This window comes from Giraffa tippelskirchi, chromosome 11, assembly GCF_054371585.1.
Source record: "Giraffa tippelskirchi isolate mGirTip1 chromosome 11, T2T-mGirTip1v1.2.pri, whole genome shotgun sequence".
NCBI lineage: Eukaryota > Metazoa > Chordata > Mammalia > Artiodactyla > Giraffidae > Giraffa > Giraffa tippelskirchi.
The window spans coordinates 122,641,477-122,663,553 of record NC_137285.1 but is presented as its reverse complement, the minus strand read 5'-3'; the positions used below and the strand labels follow the sequence as shown (position 1 = coordinate 122,663,553).

General features: G+C 42.8%; 1 protein-coding gene across 19 annotated transcripts in view; it reads left to right on the top strand.

Moving 5' to 3' along the window:
• STIM1 (stromal interaction molecule 1) overlaps positions 1–22,077 on the top strand; it is a 192,344-nt gene that overhangs the window by 110,625 nt on the left and 59,642 nt on the right. For 18 of the 19 annotated variants that reach the window (XM_081539275.1, XM_081539269.1, XM_081539271.1 and 15 more), the window contains one exon: positions 3,110–3,240. The exons of the other annotated variant lie outside the window; for it this stretch is intronic. In XM_081539275.1, coding sequence (XP_081395401.1) covers positions 3,110–3,240 — 131 coding nt within the window. The remainder of the gene's footprint in view (positions 1–3,109; positions 3,241–22,077) is intronic. 19 annotated transcript variants of the gene reach the window in all.

The following is a 22,077-nucleotide window of genomic DNA, read 5'->3' as shown; positions in this document are numbered from 1 at the left end:
CCATATGCAGCAGAATTAATTATCCTTATTTTACAAGTGAGATATTGGAGGCTGGGAAAAGTTAAACAACTTGTCCAATATCATATGGTTGTAACTGATGAAGCCAGAATTTTGACATATGTATTCTGACTCCAAGGGCAGGGCTCTTGCACTGTAGTAATAATGTGTTGCTAAATGTGTGGATTTTTTAAGGTAATTTCCAGATGGGTCTGTGAAACCTTGCCAGATTGGAATGTATTAAGAAAGATAGTACAGATCTCAGGAAGGAGAGAGAAAAGCATAGGCAATGCTCCACTGAAGGGATTTTTTGTGAATTTTGTCTGACGTGATTTTTCTGGACAGGATTCTATGGCAATATAGGGCATCAAGACTTTGTATTCCTTTATCCTCAATTCTTTTCATCTTTCTCTGTGCCAAATGATGCCAGAAGCAAAGGTCACCTGTCTGTCTGATCAGGTTACAAACTAGAGCCTGATGTTTGAAGCCCATACTTGTTGGACCTGTTGTAGGCTAATCAGGCCCAGCCTGGAGACCTCAGTCCCTAGAGCTTGGTAAACTATTTCCATTATTTTTAAAAGCCTAATAGAAGTGCTTTACTTCAGATAATCCTGTGTGTGGATACAGGCTAATGAAAAGATTAGATTTCTTTGTTTTGGGTCAAAAATCTGTTGATCCAGTGTGCTTCAGTTGTACTACCGAGGGAGCTCCAGAAACAGTGTCAACAAAGTATGGTCCAAGGGCCAAATCCAGCCCACTATCTGTTTTTGTAAATAAAGTTTTATTGGAGCACAGTTGAGTTCTCTTACTCAAGTTTTGTCTTTGGCTGCTTTTGTGTTCAATGACAGAGTTACATAGCTGCAACAGAGACTGTATGGCCCATAAATCCTGAATTGTTTACTGTCTGGCCTTTTACAGAAGAAGTTGTTGACTCCTAGCATAACCTCAATTCTTTCTATTATGGCACTTAGCACTTGGTATTTTAATTGCCTATTTCCCCCACTTTTTTTTTTCAAATCTAATATATTATATTTTGAGGCATTCATACCCAAAGCATAGTGGAAAAAACAGACATGAGCACATATAATTTAAATATGAGTCAATAAATGCTATTATAAAAGCAGGTACAGCAACACTGTGAGGCTCACCCAAGCTGGTCCTGGCAGAGTCCCTCGCCTTAATAACTGAGCTCCTTGAGAGCAAAGATGAGGTCTGCTTCATCTCTTCATCCCCTGTGCTGATTATAGATCCTGACATATAAACAGTACTCAATAAATGTTGTTTGAGTGGGCATATCATATGCTGATCAAACAAGCTCTTACAGGCAATTATATATGCCTTTGAGTAGTATAAATACAGGAATAAGGGAAGGAAAGTGTTATGTTGGTTATGCTAATCTCAGTGTTGTGTGCTTCATCTCTGAACTAGTCATTACTTACTGCAGTTTGTTTGGGATAAGCACTGGATAAGAGTGGATAGGAGTCCATGAATGAAGCAATCATGTTAAGAGCTCTTGTTGGTGACGCAATGAGAAACAGTGCCTTAATTTTGGGCTATTTTCTACTCTTTGCCTCAGTGTCCACCACGCCTTTACCCTACCTTCCTTTCCCACTCCAGCTTGCCAGGACAGAGGAAGAGGAACATAGGGTCTATGGAAGTACTTATTTCTCTTGTATGCATACTATTTATCTTACTTTTTTCTTTTATAAGGCCATTTTTTTCAGTGTGGTTCTTACCAGCATTACCATCCGTGGCTTCCAGAAGATACAACTAACTTAAAACTATCTGGTTACCTTGGTGTAAAGGCAGGCAGGTGAAGTGCTGGCCTGGGAGTCAGCAGACCTGGGCTCTTGTTGTGCCTTTGTAGTGGCTTTTGACTTGGGATACATCCGTTAACATTTGTGAGCTTCAATATTCAACACATTTTTATTGAGTTACATCTGAGGCTTAAAAAATTTAATATTTATAACCCTCCTCATTTTGAAAAGGATTTGAGTGACTAGCAAGTGATAGAGAGGTGACCTGTCCGATCTTGTCTCTGTTTCTGACCAGCAGATAAGTAAATGATTAGATGGATTAGAGCATTTCAGGTCTCTGATCAGGGCTTTCTAGAAGGCTTCACAGCCACAGCTTCTTCACCTTGTCCTTGCTTCCTCTTCTGTGACTACTTCTATTATCTGGGAAATAGGATCTTTCTTCTATCTTCTTTGGGGATGATTTGAAGAGTGTTTTGCCTAGAAAGTAGTTATCAAGATCAACGTCAAAAGAAAAGAGAAATTTTACACTCTAGGAATTGGAAGAAATACCAAAAACTTTAGTTAAAATGTCTTTTTCAAATAGTGGACTCGAAGCCTGAAGAAGGGAAGTGATCTCCTTAGAGCCACATAGTAGAACTACAACTAGATTCTGGGCTCTTTCTGCTAGGTGTTTTCCAGGTTCATGAGAGGATTAGGTGTCATGAAATGGACTGGGAGGTTTTGTTGCTGTATAACTATATGGTGGTGGGCAGAGGAAGCTTCACTCCACACCTCCCATGCAGTTGTGTCAGGTATGCTCAGGACCTTAGACATCTAATAGGTAGACAGCTGAAGGCTGTCTCGGAGAAGGCATGAGATGTGGAGGGTTTCCCTAGTTAGCCTGTGACTGGCATTATGTATATGGGCAGCAACAAAGTGAACAAAGAGGAAAACTATGTAGTACTCTGGCATTGGGACAAATGGGCTGTTTTCCTATTTCTAGAAAGATTGTATTAATTTACATTTATTTGTTGTTTCTTTTGAATATGTATTTCTTTGATTATTAGTGAGACCTTTTCCTGTGTTCATTGACTATTTGTATTTTCTCTCACTTGTATTTTTTTTTTCTTGTTGAGTTATTTATTCATGTTCTTTGTGTAGATCCCAGTGTAATCCTAGTCCTATGCTTGACTTCCCTGCCAAGAGACTATTAGGATAATAAAGCATTGTTCCTAAATGGGGAAGACAGTTAATAAGAAACACTCTTCTCGCTGTTAAGTGGAGTCAGATGTTAGAAGCTAGGGACAGTGAGACAGGTGGGTAATAGAGCTGGGCAGCAGTCCCCTGTAACATTGTCTCTTGCTTTTCCTGTACAGAGTTTTGCCGGATTGACAAGCCCCTGTGCCACAGTGAGGATGAGAAGCTCAGCTTTGATGCAGTCCGCAGCATCCACAAGCTGATGGATGATGATGCCAATGGTGACGTGGATGTGGAAGAAAGTGATGAGGTGAGCTCCCTCACCCTGCATGGCTCTCTTCTCTGCCTGTGCGAACAGTCCCTGAAGCTGTCTAGACAGGCTTTTCCCTGGGGAGAGGTGTTCTTGCTACTGGCTTGTTCTCTAGGGTCACTTCCCTACCAGGGAAGGTGATTCTCAGCAGAGCAGCCTCGAGGAGCCGGCCTGTCAGAGAGCAGGGCTTACCTCTCTGTGCCTGGACCAGCCCCCGTCTGCCTACCAGCTGGAAGCACAACACTGACAGAGCTATTCTGTTTGAGAGGGAGAGGGAACCCTGAGGCTGGTCTGTATAGTTTGCATCCTGATTGTACTCCTGCTGTAGGTGGAGGGCACCCATCTGTCCTAACTCTGTGTTCAACCCTCTGCTGGCATGTGGAGGAGAAGGCCAGGTAGTCAGATCTTGCTATTTGGAAACTTATACTCTGTTTGTGAAGAAGAAACAGAGGTTCTTAGAAAGGTCATTCTGAATTCCAGGCTGCAACTGCTAGAAATCAGTTGAGTGGTCCAGACAGTGAGATTGAGAGGAATCTCTGGATGGAAGAGCCCTGTTATTGTTTCACCTTTGGGCATTGCTACCGCTCTAGTTCCACAGAGCCCAGAGTACAAAGTCATCATGTGTGAGAAGATTTAAAAATTTCAATTGTTTTCAGGCTCAATTTGAGCCAACAGTTTGATGAAGCTGCCAAGTTATGCCAAATCTCTAGTAGTGATATGGTGTATATCATGAGAGAGGAGGTAATTCTGGTCTCTCCTTCCTGCTGGTTAGTCCACTTTTAAATTTTGAATTCAGTTTTGGATTTCACATTGTCAGAAACATCTTGAAGCAGTGAAAGCCTGTACAGAGGAGTGACATGACTGATGAGGGGTGTGGAAACCATAAAATGGAGAGCATTCAGTACAATTCAGTGTCTATAAGTATCGATTATATATGTGCCAGGTACTGTTCTAGACGTGGGGATGTGACGGTAAATACATATAATTCCGTAGTGATACATCCGTCCTTGTATAATTTACAATCTAATGAAGAAACTTTAACCTGGAAAAGAAAAGATTCAGATAATATCATTCCTATCTTCAAATAAAATAGAAGTAGAGGGATCAGGCTTAAAAGATGATAATGGTTAACATTATTAATGAAATTCTTACTCGATGCAAGGGACAGTGTTAAGCTCTTTGCATAGTTACTCTTTTGTTAACAGCCTTATGAAATTGGTATTATCGTCAAGGACTGGAACTTCGGAAGGGTTAAGCATTTTCGTTCAGAAACACATTGAGTATGAGCACAGATCTGATTTCAAAGCCTATGCTGTTAAGTACTGCTGTATTGTTTCTCTTATTCTAAGGGCAGGACAGGACCACTGTGGGGAAAGTAAAATATAGGCATATTCTTCTGGAGTAAAGAATCGCCTAACAGTGCTAGCTCATCATAGAAGAGGCTTCCTTGGTAGGTAGGTAGTGAACTCCCTGTCACTGAAGGTGGGCAAGTAGAACACAACCCTCCATTGATTGGTCTACCGAGGGGATCCTTGTATCAGATTGAACTAGATAATGTCTGAAGAGAGGAGAAAAATAGACTTCCTGGAGGAAACATAGAATTGGGATAGAGTGAAAAGGGGTGGGGCAGCCTGAGCAGTAGGAAGGAGTGTGAGCAAAGATGTGGAGGCAAGAAGAAGCATGGTTGGTAGGTTTGGTTGGACAAGTGACTGTGGTAGAAAACCACAGGACAAAAACCTGAAAAGGAAAGGGGGCCCAGGCAACCAGGCTGAGATACGTGTACGATCTGGCAGCTGTAGGTTTTTAAGGACAACAGCCATGATGAACGTATCTGAGCTTTTGGTCACATCTAGAAGTGTCACTGGCTTTCAAAGGACCCAAATTTTATTTGTCTGTGCTGGGAATAGTGCCATGTTCCTGGTGGTGAGAGAGGCCGAGAGGTTTCCTGATGTCTCTCCGAGGACCTGGCCACCCGACTGGGAGGAGCATGGCACCACAGTCAAGAAGGTGATGTGTTCCAAGATCCACAAATTCCTGGATATCTTTGTCATCTGCTCCTCTTTCTTTTTTCACTTTCTGCTGAATTACTTTGTCAATGAGGGGAGGAAGAAAATGTTCTTTTTAGAGGAATGTACCACAACAAAAAGCTCATCAGCACAAACTGTTCTAAAATAATCCAAAAGCTGTCACCCTGCTCTTCCCTGTGCCAGTGGTGAGCTGTTCTTTTTCAGCGGAGCTTCTGTCTGCCTGGGCTTCATCTACTCTCCCTGTAGTCTCAGGCCTCTGGTAGGCAGAGGGGCCTGCCAGTCTGGGTTTCTCATGATCAGTCACAAGCAACTTTCTTTTTGAAACAGATAGTCGTGGTAGCAAAGTCGATATGTTTAAGACAGTCTGAACATATATGGAGTTCAGGGTCTAACTAGACCCATTGGGTGGACAGCTCAGAGCTTGGAACATCGGATTATGGACTCTGAGACAGCAGAGATGAACCCTGGTTGTGCTGGCGATCAAGGACCTGAGATTTTTTATGACCCATTTAAGAGAACTGCTGATTACCCAAGGAGCCTAGCAGCAGTCTGCAAGGATACTATATTCAGACCTCATTTATTCAGCCTCATATCAGTAAGTTTTTCAGATAACTGAACTGTTAACCTCATTTCTAGATATTTAAAAATTTTAGCCATTCTTGAGGTCAGGTTTCCTTCTTACAGACTATTGTGAACAGTCTTAACTTTCTTTGGATCATTCAGAACAGGTCTGCACAACCTCTTGTACTGTTACCCTAGTGCCTGCAATTCTATATGCATTGTTGTGATTTCTTTTTATAGTTTCCTGTCTTTTCTTTGATTCATTCTCATTTCTAATTGTTTTATCTCTGCTATGAGCTATGAAATTAGACTTATTGTGCACTGAGATTCAGCCACCATTTTATAGAAAATATGTAGTCATTTGTGTGGAGGAAGCCAGTTTGGCTTCTCAAGTGCCATATTTGCTTGCTTTTATCCTAGGCAGCCTAGGATTGAAGGCCCTTCAGATGAGCAAGATAGCACTATTGACACTGATGTCCTCCTTGTAAAGCTGACAGGGAGTTCTTGCAGCCTGGCAGGGTGGGAATTCATGACCTGTGTTCTACTGAGACCTCTGGTGGGGACACTGCCTTTGGGCAAAGGATTTGCAGCCATGGTATGGCATTTCAGCCTGTTCTGACAGTCTCAGGTGTGCAGACAAGAGCCTTCCTAAAAACACTGGCCCCTTGACTGGACCAGACAGTTTGAGGGCAGTTTTATTTTCTTCTGTGGTGCCTACATAGAAAATAAAGGACATTTGTTCAGCCATTAAACAATTCTTGTTTTTTGGTAATAAAACTGTCCTGTGTCTGGGTTGTGGGGCAGTTATAAGAATTTACATATGTACTAAGGCTCATAAGAAGATATTCCACCCCCCTCCACTACAGTTAATTTCATCATATGTTAATTAAGAAGAGTGTTCCTAGCATAGCAATGACACACAATTCAAGCTCAGTGAATGCTAATTATTGCTGCTTTTCTGTTTCCTCTATATTTCCAGAAAAGCTACCTACATCTGACACTTGTATTTTAATGTTCGTATGTGGAATGACTGACTAATATCACTGCAGCAAGCATGCTGTTAGACTGAGCTGGGAGTCTTACACAAGGGTGTGATCACACATTTTGGGGGATGAAGATGCATAGGTTGTATAAGCCTGGGAAGCTGTAATGCCACGGGACTGGAAGAGGTCAGTTTTCATTGCAATCCCAAAGAAAGACAATGCCAAAGAGTGTTCAAACTACCGCACAATTGCACTCATCTCACATGCTAGCAAAGTAATGCTGAAAATTCTCCAAACTAGACTTCAACAGTACATGAACCGAGAAATTCCAGATGTTCAAGCTAGATTTGGAAAAGGCAGAGGAACCAGATATCAAATTGCCAACATTTGTTGGATCATAGAAAAAGGAAGAGAATTCCAGAAACACATCTACTTCCGCTTCATTGACTACACTAAAGCGTTTGACTGTGTGGATCATGACAAACTGGATGGGAATACCAGACCACCTTACCTGCCTCCTGAGAAACCTGTATGCAGTTCAAGAAGCAACAGTTAGAACCAGACATGGAACAATGGACGGGTTCCAAATTGGGAAAGGAGTACATCAAGGGTGTATACTGTCACCTTGCTTATTTAACTTATATGCAGAGTACATCATGCGAAATGCCAGGCTGGATGAAACACAAGCTGAAATCAAGATTGCCAGGAGAAATATCCATAACCTCAGATACGCTGATGACACCACCCTTATGGCAGAAAGCGAAGAATAACTAAAGAGTCTCCTGATGAAAGTGAAAGCAGAGAGTGAAAAAGCTGGTTTAAAACTAACATTCAAAAAAGTAAGATCATGGCATCCGGTCCCATCACTTCATGGCAAATAGATGGGGAAACAATGGAAACAGTGACAGACTTTATTTTCTTGGGCTGTAAAATCACTGCAGATGGTGACTGCAGCCATGAAATTAGAAGACTATTGCTCCTCAGAAGAAAAACTATGACCAATCTAGACAGCATATTAAAAATCAGAGACATTGGTTTGCTGACAAAGGTCCATATAGTCAAAGCTGTGGTTTTTCCAGTAGTCATGTATAGATGTGAGAGTTAGTCCATAAAGAAAGCTGAGTGCCGAAGAATTGATGCTTTTGAACTGTGGTATTGGAGAAGACTCTTGAGAGTCCCTTGGACTGCAAGGTGATCAAACCAGTCAATCCTGAAGGAAATCAGTCCTGGATATTTATTGGCAGGACTGATGCTGAAACGGGAGCTCCAATACTTTGGCCACCTGGTTCAAAGAACTGACTCATTGGAAAAGACCCTGATGCTGGTAAAGATCGAAGGCAGGAGGAGAAGGGGTTGACAGAGGATTAGATGGTTGGATGGCATCGCTGACTCCATGGACATGAGTTTGAGCAAGCTCTGGGAGTTGGTGAAGGACAGGGAAGCCTGGTGTGCTGTAGTCCATGGAGTCGCAAAGAGTTTAACACAACTGAGCGACTGAACTGAACTGAACTGGGAAGTTGCAAAATAATACTTAAGCTTCCGTTAGTGCCTGTTGTGTCTGCTGTAGAATATAGCATAGGGTTAAGAGCTTGTGCCGCAGAGTCACACAGACTTAGGTTTAAACCTGGCTCTCCCTTTACCAGCTTTGGAAACTTTGAGAAGATACTTAATCTCTTTAAGCCTCAGTTTCCTCATTAGAAGTGGAGTGATAATGTTGGGTACCTCATGAAGTTATTGCGAAAATTAAACGAAATAATGCACACAGGGACTTCCCTGGTGATCCAGTGGCTAAGACTGCACGCTCCCAATGCAGGGGGCCCAGGTTTGATCACTGGTCAGGGAACTAGGTCCCACATGCTGCAACTAAGGGTCCCACATGCTGCACCCAAAGATCACTCTTGCTTCAAGAAAGATCAAAGATCCAGAGTGCTGCAACTAAGACCCGGCACAGCCAAATAAATAAAGATTAAAAAGAAATAGTGCATATAAAATACTTAGTGGAATGCCTGGCATATAGAAGAGTCTCCATGAAAGTTTTTGTTGTTATCTTCAGAAAGAGCTTGCATTTTGATATAGATAGGCCTATGTTCAAAATTTGGCTTTGCCTCTTACTGGCTATATGACAAATAGGCAAATCACTTGACCTCTTTGAGCCTCAGTTATTCAGCTATTAATATTTGAGGAAGATGACTCGCTACATGATTGTTGTAAGAAGTTAATGTATGCAAAGCACCAAGTACAAAGGCTGGCATATGATAGGTTCCAAATTCATGTTTTATCCCTCCCTCAGCATGATGGTCGGAGAAGGCAATGGCACCCCACTCCAGTACTCTTGCCTGGGAAACCCTATGGACGGAAGGGCCTGGTAGGCTGCAGCCCATGGGGTCGTGAAAAGTCGGACACGACTGAGCAACTTCACTTTCACTTTTCACTTTCATGCACTGGAGGAGGAAATGGCAACCCACTCCAGTATTCTTGCCTGGAGAATCCCAGGGATGGAGGAGCCTGGTCGGCTGCCGTCTATGGGGTCGCACAGAGTCGGACACGACTGACGCGACTTAGCAGCAGCAGCAGCAGCATGATGGTACAGATAGTGATGGCTAGCCTGTATCACAAGAATTCCAAATCAGTTCCCTCATCATCCCAGGGCATCAGTGCATTCAACTCTGGGAGCCACCCCCAGCAGCTTGGCCGACGTGCCGAGAACCAGGCCACTGCAGGAGGCAGTTGATCCAAGTGGCTGATGTTAAGGGAAGTGGGGGGTGATAGAGCAGGGACACATGTTTCTAGGGCCATAGCTTCTCTGTCAGCTCACTCAGCCTCCTGCCTATGCCTTAATTTTTTGAAAAGGTCTAGGTGAGAACTTGTATTTTCCTCCTACCTATCTGGAAGGCTAGAGGATTTTGAACAAGGCTGTGTTGTGGTAGGGTCATCAGATCTCCTTGACTTCAGCAGGATGAAAGTTGACTTGCTTCTTACCTGTTTTAAATTGTTCCATCAAGAGGCATGCTAGGTCCTCAGAGGTTGTGAGAGTTGGGGAAGAATGGACTCTGGCCCCAGGTGGAACCAGGCCTGGGCGAACTAAACCCTAAGGGGGGCAGCTGGCAGTTCCACTTGCAAATAGCCAGAGGATCAGTAGGGATGGACTGGGGGGGCAGTGGTCCATAGGGCCCTGTGTGCTTCTCGCACAGAGCCAGTGCTGTGGCCAGCATGCCCTAATTTGGATGAGGATAAATAGCTGCATTATGCTCATAAGTTATCATCATGACTAATAATAGCTGTTATTCCCTCCTCAGGCTTAGGACCTCATTTCTTTGTATCTGGGTAGCTGTGGACTCTTCTCAGTATTCTCTTGCCTCTAGTTTCTCCTCCACCAGCACATATCCATGCTCTCAGTGATCTTCCTAAGTTACACTTGAGTTTCCTTTTATTATTCCATCCAACTTCCTGTGCCTGGCACTCCATCCCTTCAAATCTGGCCTTAGCCTTTTTTTCTTCCTTTGGCTGTACTGCCAACTTGCAGGATCTTAGTTCCCTGACCAGTGATTGAAGCCAGCCCATGGCAATGAAAGCATCGAGTCCTAACCACTGGACCGCCAGGCAGTTTCCCAGCCTTAGACACATCTCCTCGGAGAAGGCAATGGCAACCCACTCCAGTACTCTTGCCTGGTAACTCCCATGGATGGAGGAGCCTGGTGGGCTGCAGTCCATGGGGTCGTGAAGAGTCGGACACGACTGAGCAACTTCACTTTCACTTTTCACTTTCATGCATTGGAGAAGGAAATGGCAACCCACTCCAGAGTTCTTGCCTGGAGAATCCCAGGGACGGAAGAGCCTGGTAGGCTGCCGTCTATGGGGTCACACAGCGTCGGACACGACTGAAGCAACTTAGCAGCAGCAGCAGCAGCAGACACATCTCCTACCACTCTGATCTGACACTTGTCTTTCTTTGGGTCATAGTCATTCCATGTTTATTCCAGGTGCCTTTCTTTGCTTAGATAGTTCTCCTTTCTGGGGATTAAGTTCTCATATCCCTTCCTCCAACCCCTGGTTCTGTCTGTATCAGTCTTAGGTATCCTCTGGAATGCCCCTACCTCACTTTTTGTGAACCTTCCCTGACTTTCTCACCCCTCTGATCTCTCTCATCTCAGTATTAACTCCTGCAGTGCAGTCTCCATCGCTCATTTAGCACTTTATTAGAATGACTTGCTTTGTACCCTGATGATTTTGATTGTATTATTGCCTAAAAGTTTGCCTTTTTGCAGTTAGTTCAGTTCAGTCGCTCAGTTGTGTCCGACTCTTTGTGACCCCGTGAATCGCAGCACGCCAGGCCTCCCTGTCCATCACCAACTCCCGGAGTCTACCCAAACCCATGTCCATCGAGTCAGTGATGCCATCCAACCATCTCATCCTCTGTCGGCCCCTTCTCCTCCTTCCCCCAATCCTTCCCAGCATTAGGGTCTTTTCCAAAGAGTCAACTCTTTGCATGAGGTGGCCAAAGTATTGGAGTTTCAGCTTCAACATCAGTCCTTCCAATGAACACCCAGGACTGATCTCCTTTAGGATGAACTGGTTAGATCTCCTTGCAGTCCAAGGGACTCTCAAGAGTCTTCTCCAACACCACAGTTCAAAAGCATCAATTCTGCGGCGCTCAGCTTTCTTTACTGTCCAACTCTCATATCCATACATCACCACTAAAACCATAGCCTTGACTAGACAGACCTTTGTTGGCAAAGTAATGTCTCTGCTTTTAAATATGCTATCTAGGTTGGTCATAACCTTCCTTCCAAGGAGTAAGTGTCTTTTAATTTCATGGCTGCAATCACCATCAGCAGTGATTTTGGAGCCCAAAAAATAAAGTCTGACACTGTTTGCACTACTACTGGAATTTCTAGAGCACAGCTCTGAACCTTAGTCTACCTTGTGAAGGGAGTATGGTGGAAAAGGAGCATCCAAAGAACGTACCAAGTCCTCTGCCGGCTAAGTACATATACAGTTTCATTTACTTCTCAACCACTCTAAGAGCTAGGTTTTATTAACTGTTTAGAGATGATGAAATGATAAGAGAGTGGCCTACCTTCACTTACTAAACTAAGTTCTGACCTGCCCATCAGTGCTCCTGCAGTCTGACTTTAGCTCAGCACCTGACTAGTCCTTGTTACCCTGCTCTCTCTTACTGTATGCTGCAGCCATCTCAATCATGCTCCTAATATCGCTATGCCTTTGCTCCAGATAAATCTGGGCATCGCTCTGCCTCCCAGTTTTGCCTGTGAAAATTCTACTTGTCCACCAAGGCCTAGATCAGGATTTTTCAGCTGCAAGCATTATTGACATTTTGGGCCAGATTGTAGGATATTTAGCACCAACCCTACACACTGGCCACTAATAGCAGCCACCATGTTCCCAAACCCACCAAATTGTGATAACCCAAAACTTTTTTTTATCACCAATTGTCAATTGGCTTCTCAGGTGGTGCAGTGGTAAAGAATCCTCCTGCCAGTGCAGGAGATGAGAGAGACGAGGGTTCAGTCTCTGGGTTGGAAAGATCCCCTGGAGGAGGAAATGGCAACCTGCTCCAGTATTCTTGCCTGGATATTTTCCATGGACAGAGAAGCCTGGTGGGCTGCAGTCATGCGGACACCACTGAGCAACTGAGCACATGTCAATTGTCCTAGGGGACAGAATTTCTCCCAGTTGAGAACTACTGGCCCTAGACTAAATGTTTCCTCCAAGAAATCCTTTTTGTTCCCCTACATTGGGAAGTAACCCTTCCTCTCCCATACTCCAGAGTACTGGGCATGAAGCCCTCATCTGGCATATTGCTCTGCTCCATATTGTAATTAGTTGGGTTTATCTGTCTGTCCTACCAGATTGTGAGTGCCTCCAGGAACAGGAAGCAGGTCTCATCCATCACTGCTTCTCCCACAGTGCTTGTCACAGGGCCTTACACACAAAGGTGATGAGTTATGTGTTTTTCAATTTGAAAGCAAAGATCCTATCTTATTGCTGTGTGCTTCTTAAATTGTTTCTCTGGGACAGAGTGAGAGTATAGAGTTAGCTGGTCCATGATATGGGGGACAGAGTACTTCTGACTTGTGAGTTCCTGGCCAGGATAGCAGCTAAGTCAATGGTGGGCTGTGTCTAGGAGTTGCTAGGGTCTGGGCTCCAGATGTGTTTGTGACCCCTTCCTTGCCCCTCTGCCCTGTTCTGTGAATCACATATAGAATCTGAATGGAGGTAAAATCACTATAGTCAAAACATTAGGAAAGACTTAGAGAAAGACATATAAGAGGGGTATTGTTTAAGAAAGGAAAACACTGAGACTGCTGAAAGGCTGTGTGACTAAGCAAAGAAATGCACAGGCATTGGAGCAAGAAAAATTAGGGTTTTAGGTGTACTTTCACCAATTAATAGTTGTATGACTTTGGAAAGTTCTCTGTAAGCTTACGTTTCCTAGCTGTCAAATAGGGATAGTAATCCTTACCTTGAAAGATTATGGCAAAGATGAAATGACCTCTTGTATAGAGAGTCCCCAGCCTGTGGTTTAGTTGCCAGCAATTGTATTACTATTTCTTTTTCTATTCCTACACGTCTGTGATGTGCTTGGATGGTGCTGGGTACTTCGCTCACATCATCTTTACAAGAAACCTCTACTGTGGGGTAGATAGTAATTTTTCCATACAACTGGTAAGGAAACTGAGACTGAAGTAGCTCATAGTTATCCATTTTTTGGGGTTATTGCAACTCAGATCTCCCTCAGGCTGATGAAAGTATTTCAGACTTGTGATTGTACACCTCTGTGATTTTGCTAAAAACCCTTGAGTTGTATACTAAGTTGGTAGTGAATTATAACTCAGTAAAGAGGTTAAAAAAATAAAAGTGTCACTACATTGGTTGAAGTAGTGGTCACCTCCTACTTGCCTTTCTGTAGCCCAACCCATAAGAATCCCTAGGGTTCTATAAAAAAACACATTGAAAACCCTGTTGACTTCTATCTTTATTTCTCCCACTCGTTACTTTGACAGATATGCAGAGGTACTTCCAAGTCCGAATTACCATGGTTTCTGGAAGCAGAGGTCCCTGGTTAGCTAGCTGACAGCTAAGTTGCCTCTGTTTTTAGGCAGGTGTAGATGGCTTTGAGGACACCAGACTGAAGAGCCTTGGGAGAATTCCTTTCCCTCTTCCTCCTGCCCTTCGTCCCTTCATTTTTTGGTGGTAGTTCTAGGGAAGCTAAGGGAGAACCCAGGTAATAATTCCCTCTCACCCATAGACCAGGGACATGAATCAAATTCTAGCCCCTTATCATATGGAACTCCATAAAGGGAGATGTCAAAGGCAGCTGGCTAATTATCCCCAGTTTTATTTTTCCTGGGTTTGCCTTGTGCTCAGGGCCATCCTCTAATTTCTACTGCTGCTACCATGCTGCCCCTCAGAAGCAGAGTTCTTCCCTGGACCCAGTCCGGAACGTGGATTTTCCTTGCTTCCTCTTGGAACAATTTTGACAGCCTGAAGGTTTGTTTTTTTTTTTTTTTTTTATGTTTACTACATGTAAAGTAGGGCAGAAGAAAATAACTACACACAGTTATTCAGATAACCTCAGCATAAGTTTTGATGTATACATTTCTGTTGCTGCAATTATTCTTCTTTGACCTAAAGGACTGTTACAGTATGGAGGCACCTCGTGGGTTTTTTGCCTTCTAGCTCCCTGCCTATCTCCTGGTGCAGTCACCATCTTATCTCCTGCCTTGTGGAATATGCTCACCCCTGCCCTTAATTCGGACAGAGCACAAACTTAAGTCTGCTTGGGCCCTTTGGACAGAACAGAGATGATGAATAAGTGAACGGTATCATTCATCAGGTGAAACCTACTCTTTCGGCTAGGGAAAGGACCTATCCTCATTTTCCTTGTAAATACCTACTTAATGGATGCCTGTAGCATTCACTTACCAGGGCTGGCTCACAGTCAGCTTCCAGGCTGCAACCCCACTGAGTCCAAATTCTGTGGCCTTGCTCTAACTTTTATGAGGGCTTCTTGGTGATTTTGTGGGTTTCTTAGAGTATTTGGAAATTGACTTTTAAAAACCCTAAACATGAACTTTGGAGTCTGACCTGAGTTCAAATGCAAGCTTGCCAGTGTACTAGCTATATGACCAAATAATTTGGAGGCTCGCTTTCCTCATCTGTAAAATAGAATAGAGATGAAAGTAAGATACCCTTTGCCATTCTTAAGCCCTTAGGCTAGTGAAAGGCAGATATGTAAACTGGCAATGACAACATCACATCTTCAGGGCTGTAATGGTGGCGTGCACAGGAAACTGGGAATTTCAAGAGGAATAGGGGTGAGGTAATCTAACATGTGCTGGTGTAGCAGAAGACACATTGTCAGCCAGTACTCAGGGAAGGGTAGCTGTTGCTAGACAAGCTGAGCTACACATCCGAGGGAGTAGGCATCGTTTGCAATCTGTCCCAGTGCCTTAGACAGATACAGGGTGAAGCAGCAGCTCCCCCAGATGGCTTCGCTCATGTTTCCAGGAAAACCCAGATGGTGGTTTGCTTTGATAGATAGGGAAATTCTTTCTCACCAAGCAGACTGTTGTTTTCCTTCATTCCCTCTTTGTTGGTGAGTCTGCTTTGTCTGTTCTGGATGGCAGTCCTATTAATGGCAAGAGTTAGTTGTAAGGCTTCTCTGTGTGTGTCTATATAGGTGTATATGTCTGTTTGTGCCATCGTGTTATGTCTTTGTCTGTATGTATACATCATTTTGTGCCTTTCTGTATTTGTATGTGTCTTTCTGTATTTAGATGTGTCTGTGTGCATGTGAAGGCTTCCCTGGTGGTGTGCAGAAGAAGTGGAGGAGGGGAGGAACACTGAGCCAAGGAAGGAGCTGAGAGAAGACACATAAACCAGGTCAAAGATGAAGCAGAAGATTAGGAGAGAAAGGTGAGGGTGCAGTACAGTGTGCAGGACTTAGGGGTAAAAACAGCCAGAAGTATAATCAGGGACCCAAAGATGCTGTTAGTCCAGGCAGGATCTGGGCACTATAACATGGTAGTAGAATGCAAGGGTAGTCTACTGCCAAAAATGGTCAATCCAGAAGAGAGAGAAAAGTTCTGTTTCAGGTATTAAGTAAGCTTCTGAATCTTCCTGTCTACGGAGGAATTGGCCACTGGCTTCCAAGGTCCTGCTTGTCTTCATACCTGATTGGTGTTTGCTTGTCTGTGTGTATGTTGATGCCAGCCTCTCTGCATGTCTGTATCTATGTGTGCATCCCATTCAGTGTACCTAACTGCATTAGAAACAACTGGTTTCCAGTGCAGTGTCTCATTCACTTGAGGACCCAGGATCGCCACCACCCCCTTTATTTGTTCTTGTGTTTCCCACGCTCTTTTTCTGTCTTCCTTCTCTAGACATATTTACTGTCTGCTCTGTACTGGATGCTAAGTATGCAAAGACTAATGAGGAAGACAACTTTTCTATCTGCAGAGAGCTCACATATCAGTGAGCCAGAAAGACTGTGTGTTCAGTCCTAGTAGGTATTGTGGTGAGAGATGAGCACTGCATGATTTGTAAACACAGAATAGGGAATTTAACCCATTCTAGGATATCAGGAAAGATGACTCAGAAGAGATGATGCCTGAGATGAATAGGAGTTAACCTGGGGATGAGAAGGGTATAGCAAGTGAAGGAATGAGTATGATGTCCTTAGGGATCTGTGACTCAGTGGTTCTTTTACTGTGAGCATGGAAAGTAATGGTGGAGCAGGGAGGGAGAGGCTGGAAATGTGGTTGGAGACGCAGGCATGAGCCGGCCAGATTCTAGCCATACTGAGAAACTTGGATTTTATCCCAAAGATGATGAGCTTGAAGGATTTTAAACAGAGATGGCTCTAATTCTGACTAAAGGTATGTCAGGAGCAGGCCTTGCTGAGCAGGTAAAACTGGAACTTGGTCTTTTAAAGGAGAGCAGGGTTTACCAATGAAGAAAGAAGGAAGAGCATTCCAGGAAAGAAGAACTTTGTGAGGAAAGGCAGGAGGCAAAAAAAAAAAAAAGGGAGACGCTTCCTTCAAGTAGGAAGGTGTCTAGAGAGTAGTCTCTTCATCTACAAGATAGTGATACTAGTAATATCAATATGCATAAGGCTCAAATAAGATAATGGATGTAAAGAAGCATTTGTAAACTATAATGCAGTATGAACATTTCAATAGTGGTAGTTATTACCCAGGTTGTCCTCTTTTCTCCCTTAGTGCCCGGCAGCATCAGGCCTTTGCAGGTGTAGGTTAGGTAGGCATGCACCTCGGCAACATGGCATGACTAGTGAGAACTAGGCCCTTTGTCACCTAGCAGTCCTGCATCTCGAGGAGGAGGGGCTGAGATTGGAAGTTGCTGGAACTCAGAGGCTGAGTGCTGGTGCACTCAGGATACATCATTTCTCACAGTATGAGCCAAGCGACCCAGCTTCAGAATAGCCAAACATTCATGAAGCACCTTCTACATGTAGGAAGTGTGAGGGACTGTGCCTTCCATAATCTCATTGTCTCCCCATTGTAACTGTGAGGTCGTTTACATTTTACAGGCTTAAAGTGGTATGGTAAGTGGTTCAGATGGGATTCGAGTCTGTATCTGTGAGATTTTTTTTTCCCGTATGTCCCTTCACAAGCCTTCTGATATCTCTGGGTGGTGAGCAAGCTTCCTGGTTAGTTCAGTGGAAAACTGTGAGGTCTTAGGCAGTGTGGGGTTGAGAGGATTGGAGATGTGTTTCTCTGGGATTGAACCATAGCCCTTTCCTCCACATAGAACAGTAGTTCTTGCCTTCAAGGACTGACTTTCTGCTATATATCTGACTCATCCAGGTGCTTTTCAGTATGATTAATCCCTGTGTCCTCAGATCCCAGCATAGGACATGACACGTGGTCACTGCTCAGTAAATGCTGGTTGGGCAAATGAATGAACAAATGCCTCTTAATAGAGGCTTCCTGTCTTCATTCCTCCCTTCTGCCTTCACTTGTGGTACCATTATGCTCTAATATGAGATTTTGTTCTTAAGGATTTTTTTTTTTTAATGCTGCTCATTGACACATAAGCTTACATTCTCCCTCTTAGAATTGATTAGGAGCCAGAGTGTTCTTAAAAAGGGGACATGAGTTTGCCTTACTCTCTTATATTCTCTGTTCCCAAGCCTTTTCCTCTACCTACTCGGTGCCCAACACTGATTGGCAATTATAAGGAACACATGGTGAGCCCTAAACTCTTACCAAGTTGGTATAAGTTGGTGTTCTATTTTGGAAATGGGGTCCAGGAGGTTTTCCTGCTGTTGAGTGCTTGGCTGGGTTTGTATTTCCTAGGGTCTTGGAAAGCCATACATAGGAGTGGTAGTGTTATGGGGAGAAAACTGAAAAGGAAATAAAAATTGACTCTTGTTCACGGGGATTGTTAAGGGAGAGAAGTTTCCTTAGTACTTGAAGCCAAATGGAGGGAGAATTAGATGCATTTAGTCCAGGGGCATCTCTGTGATCCCCTTCCTGGTTTTTATAACATTTGCAAACTAAGAATAGCTTTTACATTTTTTGAATAGTTGGGGGAAAACATCCATGGAAGAATTTTATGACATGTGAAATCTGTATGAAATTCAGATGTTGGTGTCCATAAGTAAAGGTTCATTGGCACAGAACCACTCTTACTCGTTTACTTCTTGTCCCTGGCTACTTTCACGGAAGAGCAGAGTTGAGTAGTTGTAACTGAGACTATGACTCACCAAGTCTAAAATATTTACTGTCTGATCCTTTACTGACTATGCCAAAGCCTTTGGCTGTGTGGATCACAATAAACTGTGGAAAATTCTGAAAGAGATGGGAATACCAGACCATCTGACCTGTCTCTTGAGAAACCTGTATGCAGGTCAGGAAGCAACAGTTAGAACTGGACATGGAACAACAGACTGGTTCCAAATAGGAAAAGGAGTACGTCAAGGCTGTATATTGTCACCCTACTTATTTAACTTATATGCAGAATACATCATGAGAAACGCTGGGCTGGAAGAAACACAAGCTGGAATCAAGATTGCTGGGAGAAATATCAATAACCTCAGATATGCGGATGACACCACCCTTATGGCAGAAAGTGAAGAAGAACTAAAGAGCCTCTTGATGAAAGTGAAAGAGGAGAGTGAAAAAGTTGGCTTAAAGCTCAACGTTCAGAAAACTAAGATCATGGCATCTGGTCTCATCATTTCATGGGAAATAGATGGGGAAACAGTGGAAACAGTGTCAGACTTTGTTTTTTTGGGCTCCAGAATCACTGCTGATGGTGACTGCAGCCATGAAATTAAAAGACGCTTACTCCTTGGAAGGAAGGTTATGGCCAACCTAGATAGCATATTTAAAAGCAGAGACATTACTTTGCCAACAAAAGTCCGTCTAGTCAAGGCTATGGTTTTTCCAGTGGTCATGTATGGATGTGAGAGTTGGACGGTGAAGAAAGCTGAGCGCCGCAGAATTGATGCTTTTGAACTGTGGTGTTGGAGAAGACTCTTGAGAGTCCCTTGGACTGCAAGGAGATCCAATCAATCCATCCTAAAAGAGATCAATCCTGGGTGTTCATTGGAAGGTCTGATGTTGAAGCTGAAACTCCAATACTTTGGCCACCTCATGTGAAGGGTTGACTCATTGGAAAAGACCCTGATGCTGGGAAGGATTGGGGGCAAGAGGAGAAGGGGAAGACAGAGGATGAGATGGTTGGATGGCATCACTGACTCTATGGACATGGGTTTGGGTGGACTCCAGGAGTTGGTGATGGACAGGGAGGCCTGGCGTGCTGCAATTCATGGGGTCGCAAAGAGTAGGACACAACTGAGCGACTGAACTGAACTGAACTGAACTGATTATTTACGAAAGAGTTGCCTGGCCCCTGGTTGAACCTACCATTTTTTAAAAATCAGCTTTATTGGGATATAATTCACATACTGTACTCATTTAAATATATAATTTAATGGATATTAATATATTCACAGATATATGCAACTATCACCAGAGTCCATTTTTGAACATTTTTGTCACTTCAGAGTGAAAACCAGTACACATTGGCTATTGTCCTCCTGCCCTCCTATTCCCTCAGTCTTAATGTACTTTCTGTCTCTGAAGATTTGCTTATTCTAGACATCTCATATTTGAGTCATATAATATGTGGTTCTTTGTGACTGGCTTATTTCACTTAATATAATGTTTTCCAGTTCATCCATGTTGTAGCATATATCAGAACTTCATTCCTTTTTATGGCTGAATAATATTCTATTGTATGGATATGCTACATTTAGCTATTCACTCATCAGTTGATGCACATTTGAGTTGTTTCTACCTTTTGGCTGTTGTGAATAATTCTGCCATGGTACAGTTTTTTGTGAACATATTTTTACTTTTATTTTATGTTTTTATTTAAAATTTAAAAAAGTTTTGTATTATTATTATTTTGGCCATGCCTTACAACTTCTGGGATCTTAGTTCCCCACACAGGGATAGAACCCAGGCCATGACAGTGGAAGCACATAGTCCTTACCACTGGACTAGCAGGGGATTCCCAGTGGACAGATGTTTTTATTTCTCTTGAGTGTATACTTAGGAGTGGAATTGCTGGGTCTAGGTCATATAGTAATTCTATGTTTACCCTTTGAGGAACTGCCAGACTTTTTCCAAAGTGTCACTGAATGTTGTTACAATCATGTCAGCAGTGCATGAGGGTTCTAATTTCTCCATATCCTCACTAACACTTGTTTTTATCTGATTTTTAAAATTATAGCTCTCCTAGTAGATGTGAAATAATATCTTATTATGGTTTTGATTTGCATTTCCTTAGTGATTAATTTTGCCAAACATCTTATCATGTGCTTATTGATCATTTGTATATCTTCTTTTGAGAAATTAAAAAAAAATTTATTTCATATTGGGCATAGTTGATTAAAAATTTTATGTTAGTTTCAGGTATACAGCAAACTGAGTTAAACATATACATGTGTCTATTGTTTTTCAAATTCTTTCCTTATTTAGGTTATTATATAATATTGAGCAGAGTTTCTTATGCTATACTATAGGTCCTTGTTTGTTATGTATTTTAAATATAGCAGTGTGTACATGTCAATCCCAAACTCCCAATCTATCCCCCACCAAGTCTTCTCCCCTGGTAACTGTAAGTTCATTGTCTAAGTCTGTGAGTCTGTTTCTGTTTTGTTAGTAACTTCACTTGTATAATTTTTTTTATATTGTTCATATAAATGATATCATATGATATTTGTCTTTCTCTGTCTGACTTACTTCACTCAGTATTGAATATGATAATCTTCAGGTCCATCCATGTTTTATTCATATATCCTTTTCTCACTTTTTAATTGGGCTATTTGTCTTTTTATTACTGAGTTGTTAAAATTCTTTTTACATTCTAGATACAAGTCCCTTATCCCTTATGAGATACATCATCTGCAAATATTTTCCCCATTCTACGGTTAACTGTTCACTTTCATGATAGTGTGTTTTGAGGCACAAAAATTTTAAACTTCAATGAAGTCCAGTTTAATTTTTTTTTTTGTAATTATTGTATGCTTTTGATGTCAGATCTAAGAATCCATTGCCAAATCCAAGATCATGGTGATTACCCTGATCTTGTCTTCTAAGAATTTTAAAGGCATCTGAAGCTTGCCATGATCCAAACTATGTTCTAAATATCACCTCATCCAAAACCTGCTCTTTCCCCAGCTTCATCATCTCAGTTAAAGGCAACTCCATTGTTTCCATTGCCTGGGCCAAAAAATACCATGCTAAGTCACCTCAGTCGTGTCCGACTCTGTGCGACCCCATAGATGGCAGCCCAGCAGGCTCTGCCGTCCCTGGGATTCTCCAGGCAAGAACACTGGAGTGGGTTGCCATTTCCTTCTCCAATGCATGAAAGTGAAAAGTGAAAGTGAAGTCGCTCAGTCGTGTCCGACTCTTAGCGACCCCGTGGACTGCAGCCTACCAGGCTCCTCCATCCATCGGATTTTCCAGGCAAGAGTACTGGAGTGGGGTGCCATTGCCTTCTCCATTAATTCCTCTCATGCACCATATCCATTGATAAGTCCAGTGGGTTCTACCTTCAGAATGTGTCCAAAATTTATTCATTTCTCACCACTACTCCCCTGCAGGCACTGAGATGCAACAGCCTCCTAACAAATCACCATGTCTGTAATCTATTCTCAGTGTAGCAGCCAGAGAGCTTTAAAAAAATGTAAATGAGATCATTTCATT